General features: G+C 31.4%; 1 protein-coding gene across 1 annotated transcript in view; it reads left to right on the forward strand.

Annotated features, from left to right (window-relative positions):
* The first annotated feature begins 652 nt into the window (after positions 1 to 652).
* The window catches only part of LOC111622423 (multidrug resistance-associated protein 4-like), a 54,787-nt gene continuing 44,854 nt past the window's right edge, over positions 653 to 10,585 (forward strand). Inside the window, exons 1-7 of the mRNA XM_023364805.1 lie at positions 653 to 673; positions 766 to 826; positions 2,353 to 2,571; positions 3,126 to 3,215; positions 4,953 to 5,116; positions 7,358 to 7,483; positions 7,754 to 8,003. Of these exons, the coding sequence (XP_023220573.1) occupies positions 803 to 826; positions 2,353 to 2,571; positions 3,126 to 3,215; positions 4,953 to 5,116; positions 7,358 to 7,483; positions 7,754 to 8,003 (873 nt within the window). The 5' untranslated portion in view covers positions 653 to 673; positions 766 to 802. The remainder of the gene's footprint in view (positions 674 to 765; positions 827 to 2,352; positions 2,572 to 3,125; positions 3,216 to 4,952; positions 5,117 to 7,357; positions 7,484 to 7,753; positions 8,004 to 10,585) is intronic.

The raw sequence follows: 10,585 nt of genomic DNA on the forward strand, positions 1-10,585 counted from the left end.
ACTGTGTCTTGTGGACACAGTGATGTCATCCTGAACACAGGAAAAGAATATTGGCCGTTAATTTACTTTTCGCGAACGGTCGCGCGTGCGAACTTTTGGTTCCGGGATGGAGGCAGATGGAGAGAATCAGAGGAATTACACTCTACAGTATTTGTCTATATACATCATATCCGTTTATTATTCTACTTTAGCTATATACAATTCATGTTGGATTACAATTAACGTGGCTATTATTTTCCCGATAACAAGTAGTAGAGAGAGAGAGTTCACAATTACTTCGCGCGAGGATAAATACCTTGATATAAGTTATGAGTTGGAAGTTTAGTCCTTGGATCTCGAAAGGGCACACAGTTGTTTCGATCGATGAGGTTTCGTAGGCGATGGTCTTCGCGCACGGCGGTGATTAGAACAATCACTGGCAGCGGCTAATCCACACACGTAATCCTACAGTTCAGTTAACTCTGGAAACTGTCTTTGACGCATCGATCTCTCCTTTTTATAAAGGGGGTCATCATTGGGTTTTTCCACTGCCTTATTAGGATTAATTTTTCACCACTGACCAATAGTGTTTTCTTTCTCCTTGTCGTAGATTCCGGGTGACACATTCGATGTATCATCTTTAACCAGGAAATAAGTCCGTGGGAAAACAATTTTATTATTCTTTAAAATATCGGTTTGTTGTTTATCTCTCTAAACTAAAAAAATATTTTTTTCCCCCAAAAAATTTTAACAAACCATTTCACTAAGTTTGGCTCTCACACATAGGTACCATATTAGAAGCATTTACGGATATGGATAACATATGGTATGGATAACCATAATTATGGTACGTAGTTTATAAACCAGCCATTAATATGCTGCCATCTGTCTATCTCATTTACCGTGTTTCCCCAAAAATAAGACAGTGTCTTACATTAATTTTTGCTCTCAAAGATGCGCTAGGTCTTTGAGAGCAAAAAAAGCTTGCTCTATTTTCAGGGGTGGTCTTATTTTTCCATTAAGAAGAATTCACATTTATTGTTGAACAAAAAAATTCCCAAGTCTAACTTAAACGAGAGTGACGTATATCCGGTCCAGGCGAACTGAACTTACGAAGTACCCGTGCTGGAGTGGCCTTCCCACTCTCGCTTCAACTTAACCTTTTCATAGCGTCGACATCGGGCTCTATGACCAATTAGTGCTTACTGAACCGTAGCATTATGCAAATATAATGGAGCGTGATTCCCGGCCGACCAATTAGCGATCACCAGCCGTAACGTTATGCAAATCTGTGATTCCCAAGCCATACAATGTTGCCACGTCTACCGAATTTTCGTTAGATCTACCGATTTTGGGACCGATCTACCGTTCTACCGATTGAAGCACCAAATCTACCGAAAAGTTTACAATAATTCAAGAAAGAAATTTTTATTTTCAATGTATCTAAAAATTCTCAATAAAACATTTATTTGTACCTTCATTTCTTATATATTGTAAGAGACTTTATTGCAAAGATTCTGTCTCGTTTTGTTGAGAATATCTTGTGTCTGCCCCATTCTTCAGCTAATGGAATAGAAAGAATATTTTCGTAAATAAATCTGTTAAACACGAAATACGGAAATAAACTGATTTATGAGCTCTGAAACAATCACTAGCTTACTTCTTACTAAACAATTAATTGGATAAAAATTACTGTTACGATTTTCCTGTAAAAGATAATTTAATTTCAAAAATAAGAAACAGTGTTAAAAACATACAAACGGAAGATATTGAAAAATAATAATTATTATTAATATCCGAAAAATAAAAGGTATTACTGTATTTTGTTAGAAAAATAAGACAAAATGTACCTACTTAACTAGTAAATTATTATTTTTTTACGTAAGTGTTCTGTGTTAGTTTTTTTGTTTTTTTATTGTTTTATAGTGTATAATAAATGACGAAAAAGAATGTTATTGTTTATGTGCAACCTCCTTTCTTCCACAAAAAGTGGATTTACCGAAAAATTACCGAAATCTACCGAAAATTGCCTAACGAATCTACCGAGCAAATCGGCGTGGCAACACTGAAGCCATAGTCTTATGAAAAAAATCATGCCGTGTGGCGTGATTAATGGCTGTAATTTCAAAAAGCCAACGGCCACTTTCAACCATCTGTCGATGACAGTTAAGACTAAAAAAAATTTCGCTAGGTCTTTCTTTCAGGGGGAGGTCTATATTTCGCAATTCAGCAAAACCTGTGCTAGGTCTTATTTTCTGAGGATGTCTTATTTTCGGGGAAACACGGTAGGTGTTATTAAATCTGTTTTGCAATTCGTGAAGCTTTGAAATATAATATTTTATGTAACGTATATATACATGTATATGTTTGCAGGAAACGGTGGTAGTTGCAGGCCAAGCATACCTATTGGGATTAACAATATATTATTTTGACAACAGATTGGAATGGAATCAACACAATATATATATAACAATTGCAGGATTTTTTGGTGTAACTGCAATTTATGTTTTTACGTATAATACTAATACTTTTGTCACAGAAATTTATGGAATGAAATTAAAGATTGCATTTTGTACTCTGATATATAGAAAGGTGAGTATAAAACATACCACATTATTTATTGCTATAATTATGAATGATATATCATTATTATGTATGATATATATTATGATTATGTACGATATTAATTTACCATAAGTTTGTATATACCATATAAAATTAAAACACTATTACACTTGGATATGCTTCATACACTTTCATCTCTCTAAGACACAACAGAGCATTAGAATTATTTATAGGCCTACACATTTTATAAAATGCAATAGCTTATAATCCTTCATTGGACTGTCGAGTAAACAATATTCTATAAGTTATCAGATTATATTTTATACAACGAAATACTTAAAACTGTAAATTCAAAAATACACTTATTAAATAAACATAGCAAATATTTTGATTAAAGCTTACTACAAAAAGCAATTCAGTGCTTTTCATACAATTAAAGTCATCATACATTTCTTATTCCTTAGAAATAAAAAACAATTAATAGAATAAGAGTTTGAAAATGCACTAAGCCTAGTACAATTTATATGATTTTTCAGGTAATACACTCATTATTTATGTTAATATAAAATTTATATATGCAGGCAATTAGGTTAAGTCCTTCATCGCTAGGAAAATCGAATGTAGGACAAATGGTAAACCTTCTAGCAAATGATGTCTGCAAGTTTAATGCTGTAAGTTGAAGTTGATATTCTAATGAATAATTTTCGACGTTAATATATATGAATAAAAAATAATTATATTTCTAAAGATTTTTTAAAAATTAAAATACAATATCTGAGCTAAAATGTTTTACTCCTCAGAATGTGCTTAATCATTTCTTGTTATAAATTAATAAATTAATATCGGTAATTAACTTCTAATGCATATATATCGGATGGGTGTTGCATTGTCTAAAGATTTATCTATTCTAAACTTCAATCACTTAAACTTTATGTTTTGCAAGAGCGCATGAATAAGAGCAATTTTCTTCAGATTTGTCAGAATTACACTGTAAATAATTGAAATTTTGCCGATTCTGAAAAATTTTGTAATGGCCTCTCTGCGAATGCGAAATTTCAACATCATACATTGCTTAGTTTATGGAGTATCGTTTTATTTATAGAATAATGTTCTTCATTGGGCTTCCATAAATAGCTCTTCAAATCTCTTTGTGATAGCATAACTAATATGAAACAAGTTCAGCTGGATATATATGTCCTGAGGGCTGATATGTTTTTCCTCAGAAGGACAAAAAAATTTTATCTTATAGAGCGCACCAGTGGCTAAGCGTTTCCGTTCTTTGAACACGGCATTCTGTCGTAGGTTTGCGCCTCTCCAGGACGGGCTAACCACGTGGAGTTTTCCGGGTTTTCTCCACGTCTGTAATATCTGAATAGGGGATACTTACTCTTAAAAACACTTTCCCGAAGGCATTCTTTCTAGATCGCCTACGTGTCGCGTTGCCGTAACTTAACTAAACAAACAATCTTATAGAGACAAGCGTGTAAGATTGTAGAAGCTTATAGAATGTCACATAATTACATCAATCCATCGCAGGCAAACATCCATGCTGCAATGACCGCCTGTGATGGCAATTGTGAGCGACTACCATGACCTGAAGTAAGTGAAATCAGAACACCAAAACCAACTTCAGTTTGGAAACTCGTCACACATGCGTTCCAACATATATAAAAAATTTTAACGCAATTGTGTATGTCAGCGATTATTCACGGCAATTTTTTTAGGGTCTGTGCTAAATGGAAAATAGTTTTCATACACTAAACCTTGAGGATATGACAATAATCAGACAGCTTACAGTGTGTGTAGTAAAGAATTCAGAAATATACATTAGCGTGCACAAGAACATTGTGTAGAGTAATATATCTAGGAATTATGACTTACAGTCGACCCCCCTATAATTACGGTCCCTATAATTACGATTCCTATAAAACTACGAAAAAATATACGTATTTTGGAAATGTTGAGCCGGATTAGTGTAGAATCGATTAATTTTATGGAAGAAAACCTTTCAATCAGCCGTAGTCCGTAAACTTGACATGTGTCGGGCTGTGATTGGAACGACTTGTAAGAAATCGGATTCGTAATAAATTAATAAATTGGAACGTATCTATATCTTATAGGAGGGTCGAATGTATATATTATGTAATTATACGAAATTGAAGAACATCTAGAAATCGCCATTCCTTGTATTCTGGTACTACTCTCATCCTGTAAGTGCTAAATTCACGAAATTCTGCTGTGAAAGGAAGTAAAGAGTATGCAAATTTAACATGATCATCATATATAGGCCTAATGATTATATTATTATTATATTAATATTATTTTTTATATTTTATAATATATATATTAGCGTTAATCAAATTAACACTTGTCTTATATGTATTTAACGTTTTTTTATTTTTTTATAGAACATTTTTTATTTTCCTTATTTGCTTACAAATCCTTTCCTTGTTATCGTTACAATTGTGATATTGTGGCAATATTATGGATGGACTATTTTAGCAGGATTCTTGGCTATATTTATTTTTATTCCTACACAAATTGCATTGAGCAAATTATATGCAAAATTGAGGTAATTATTACTTTAAATTATATAGTTTTAACACAAACTGATAAACACCCACTTAGACACACATCCCGAAACACACACACGCGCGCGCGCGCGCGCGTGTGTGTGTTTCGGGATGTGTGTCTAAGTGGGTGTTTATCAGTTTGTGTTAAAACTATATAATTTAAAGTAATAATTACCTCAATTTTGCATATAATTTGCTCAATGCAATTTGTGTAGGAATAAAAATAAATATAGCCAAGAATCCTGCTAAAATAGTCCATCCATAATATTGCCACAATATCACAATTGTAACGATAACAAGGAAAGGATTTGTAAGCAAATAAGGAAAATAAAAAATGTTCTATAAAAAAATAAAAAAACGTTAAATACATATAAGACAAGTGTTAATTTGATTAACGCTAATATATATATTATAAAATATAAAAAATAATATTAATATAATAATAATATAATCATTAGGCCTATATATGATGATCATGTTAAATTTGCATACTCTTTACTTCCTTTCACAGCAGAATTTCGTGAATTTAGCACTTACAGGATGAGAGTAGTACCAGAATACAAGGAATGGCGATTTCTAGATGTTCTTCAATTTCGTATAATTACATAATATATACATTCGACCCTCCTATAAGATATAGATACGTTCCNACATAAAAGCCTTAACCTAGATTATACCTTTTAATTTATATGAATGTTTAACAGAATAATATACAGCCTATGTCCATCCTGAAGTTCCATTCTAAATATTGGTGAAAGAATTTTTGAAATCGGATGAGTAGTTTCGGAGATTACCTGCTGCATACAAACTTACTTACTTACTTACTTACATACTTACAAACATTACCTTTTTATAATATTACTATAGATTTATTAAAAATTTACTAGTAGAGATGTGTTTGATACTTACGATGTTAAATACTTAAAATCACCCTTTCAATTTCTTACAACCCATTTACCAATGTTTAACGTGTACGAAATTTTTACTCAAGTTGTTGTTGAGATGTCTTTGAATATAAGGCATGTTTCTAATATGTAGTCATAGTCATATAATGCAGTAATATACAATTAATTGACATAGTTTTAAAATGCTGCACGATCGAGCTGACGTCAGCGAGATAATCGTTCTTCCTAATTTCTTGCCATTTATTCCATTTTGACATGTCTGCCAATGAATATTCAAGACACTCGCTATATCAGTAAACACATCTGTATAGCAGCTGCGAACGCTATACAGATTATTAGGAGAGACGATGATCAGGAAACAGGGAGGTGCTCCATACTTGCTGCAAAAGTGTATTTGTCCACTATCAAAATACGGGTGGAAGCATTGTTACATGGTTTACTTTCTGCACCATTGATAGTTGTTTTCTGCAACTAGCAAAGAACTATTTTCATACAGGTAAACTCTAGACGTCTTGCCATTAACACCTCAAAATGTCGATTTCATATGCAGTGATGCTGTGACAAAGTAGAATGAACTTATATACACAGGGCGAGGCATCGTCATTAGTAACGAATCCGTGTTCTATTTAGGAAATGAGATCCACCGTATTAGAATGAACACGATGACCGATGTGCACTCCTAACTTGTTTTTACCGTGAAGATATGTACTGTTTTCAAAGCTGGCGTGCTGGCTTCGGGAGCCATATCATATTGATAGAACATATTTGATTTTTGCACTCATGCAACTATGTGCAATTGTCAATTTTCCTTCAACTATAGAAAAAACAATGCCATTCCTATTGTATTGTTTAAGTATTGTTCTAATTAAATACATTAAAAAGTGTGCAATGTTTTAATACTGCATATCATTTTAAAAGTTTAGATATTCCGGTATAAATTTTTTTTTGTTTCTCTAATATATTTTCTGTTAACATTACACTAACACAATTTTTTTCTTCATTTATAGTATTAATTTTAAGTACAAAGTTAACATTGAATTTATATAAAATTGGGCCATGTAATCAATTAGATTTCTCTGGTAAGATTCCAGAATGAAATGAGACAAAGTTGAACCTCATTGGTCGACCCTGTCATTTAGAGCTACAATCTTACATTTCGATATGTGAAATAATCTATAATACCTAAAACAGTACTGAAATTATTTGAGCAGAGTAAACATAACTGTTCTGATATTTTTTGTATGAAAATTAAAACGTTCTATTATAATTTAAGATGAGAATATATATTTGTATAAACGAATATATTTACTTTTGAACATAATTACTTAATGATAGGTTACAAGCAGCTAAATTGGGAGACGAAAGACTGAAACTGTTGAACGAGATGATTGCAGATATGAGATTAATTAAAATGTACTGCTGGGAATTGCCATATGCTGCATTAATAGAGAATGTCAGAGCGTAAGTAAAATTAAATACAGTAAAACCTGTTCAAACGGAAGACTAATAAACCGGAAACATGTCTAAATAGAAAACACTCGTGAGAACGAAGCATTGTTCTTTTAAAGTGCCCGTTCAAAACGAAAATATACAAAACCAGAAGAATTCAAAAATGTGTAATTCCAGTTTACACAGGTTTTACTATACTTTTCGTTATTTTAATATCTCATTCCTTGAATAATTACGTACAAATTTTAGAAAATCGTATTAATTAATTGTTAATATTTGCAGAAAAGAAATGAAAAAAGTTCGAATGTTATTGTATGCAAGAGAGATGCCATTAGTTCTGTCATTTCCAATATCGAAATTATTTATTTCCCTGACATTTCTTGCATTTTATTTAACTGGTGGACAATTAAATTCCCAAATTGTGTTCGTCACTATGACTTTTTCCATATTTGTCTTCGCTAGCACTATTAACTTCTTTTCATTAGCAATAAATGTGGCTGCAGAAATTTTGGTTTCATTAAAGAGACTTCAGGTAACTTACAATTCAAAATTTCCTATGAAATTAATCTAATATTTTAAAGTAATAAAAATTCATATTTTCAATTTATTACGACGACGTTTTTACAATTTATTCGAAAATGTTAAAATTATTGTAGTTTCTCTAAAACTACAATAATTTTAAAATACTCTAAAACGGAATAATAGTCGTAATTCCGCACAAATTAATTAAGCACAAATTTTCTTTGAATCACGCAGGAACTTCGTACAAATGGTAAAAATAGGCATTATTAACATTACGCACTATGCTTTAAAATATAATTTGTTTATGTTATAAATTAAGTGAAATATTGGATTAAGAAAATACTTTTCTTGTTTATTGTATTATATTTTAATTGTATAATCATATAAAATTATTTAAAACTTACAACAAATTTTCTAATTAACCAGATATTTGTCAGTGAGAGAACAGATGAGTATAAACATTCAAAATGCATGTCTACTTATGTAATTAATAAGTTTATTTTTACCATTTGTCAATGTTTCTCTGTCAAAAGTTCTTTAAACAATTTTTCTGCTTAATTAAAATTAAATTAATATTATGATAAATTACGTCTGTAAATATTTATCTAATTTTTACGATAATATTTTTCTATTTATATGAACCTTTTAACATGATTTAATTTTTTAATATATTAATTATATATAATGTATTGCTTCCTAGCTAGTATTTTTAAGCCATAAAAATGAAAGGAATTTCGTATTAATTAACATTGAAATATGTGATATATTTAATCTACTAATTAGACATAATTAATAATATATAACATTTATTACAAAGTGCAGCTTGAAATAACACAATAATAATAATAATAACAATAATAATAAATCGTTTGTACTGCGGAAGTAATGACAACTGAAAGAATTTATTTACAAATTCCAACGATTTGGTTAATCTTAAAACGGCAGATACACGTATAAATTAAGAAAAACTAACCCAAATAACTTCCATAGAAATACTCTAAAACACGAAAATAATAAATACAATAAGTAAATACTGTATTACAAAATTAAAGTTGTACTTAATGGTCGTGCACTGTCGACTTTGACATCTTAAACGTGGTTGCCATATTAGTCACACGTGTAACTTCGTCATGCTTTTCGAGAAGTTGCTTGTTTATCTTAATTTCTTATATCAGGGGTGGCCAACAAGTCGATCGCTCGCGATGTCTTGACTTAATGTTTTACACTTGTAACCGAACGCAACGCGTGAACGTAACGCGCAAAGTCAACTGTAGTGATATCGGATTTTCGCGTCCTCCCTCAGATGCAGTTTTGTCGGTCCATGTGCAATCCATTTGCGTACAGTTGAAAAAGGGAATAAGTAATGTAGACAAAGGGTCGTAAAACCGAAAAAAAAGGTGGGAAGAGAAACAGAGAGAGTAGGTCGGGACACGGCAGAGAGAAGAAGGCTGAAGTGGTGGTCTCCGAAAGTGACAACTTTGAGTTTCAATTTTTCTTCTGTTTAAAATGTAAGTACTTTTTCTTTGTTTTAAATTAAATTGCTTATCTAAACATAGTATATATTTCACATATATTCTCCTTCGCAACTTACACTGTGCCTATGACAACTAGTCGATCGCGACACATTTTTAAGTTAAAAAGTAGATCTTATAGGCTATACACAAAAGTTGGCCATCCCCGTTTTTTACTATAACCTTCTTTTAGTTGTCGTTGCTTTTACACACTTCTAAAACGCCATGGTTAATAATCAAGTGTTAAATCAGGATAGACAGAAAATTTGTGCACATTTCTACAGCTGACCATACTTAACATAGATGTGTGACTTATTGTAACAGTTATGAAAATTAACCCATTATTGAAAATTTGGATGGTAATTTTGGTTTATAAGCATATTTGAAACATTTTACATGATATCTATGAAGAAAATCAAATTGAAATGTTTTCAGACAAAAAGCATATCAAGAATATTCTAATTTATAAAGTACGGAGAGGATATAACGCCGTGCAATAGTAGAAAATTGTACAGGAAAGATGCTCCTAATCTTTTAGTACGTCATATATCTTTTTAAATGTTTTGCTTAGGAAGTTTTGAACTAAAAGATACAAAAAGTGTGGGAGATTCAAAAAATGGCTATGGAAGAATATTGCAGGCAGATATTATTAAAATCGACAAATAACATCTAATATATGTAACCAAAGCCACCGAAAACAAAGGAAAAATAGCATATATTTCTGACAACCATATATTGATGAATACATGTAAACAAAAGTCAAAGTGATAATGACTTACTTATAGCCTTCAAGACGCTTATTCGAAAATTTTGCTTTAAAAAATATAAAGTACAGTCGACCGCCCTATAAGATCATAGATACGTTCCATTCTTTAGGAATCCGATTTCTTACGAGTCCTTCCAATCACAGCCCAACACGTGTGAAGTTTACGGACTACGGCTGATTGAAAGGTTTCCTTCCATAAAATTAATCGATTCTAGACTAATCCGACTCAACATTTCCAAAATACGTATATATTTTTTGGAAATAATCCGTATAAACTACGCTATAAACAAAAAATTGTAGGATTACTTACCGAGT

The sequence above is a fragment of the Centruroides sculpturatus genome, unplaced genomic scaffold (assembly GCF_000671375.1).
Source record: "Centruroides sculpturatus isolate CEXI.00-Female unplaced genomic scaffold, Cexi_2.0 scaffold195, whole genome shotgun sequence".
In the NCBI taxonomy this organism is placed as follows: Eukaryota; Metazoa; Arthropoda; class Arachnida; order Scorpiones; family Buthidae; genus Centruroides; species Centruroides sculpturatus.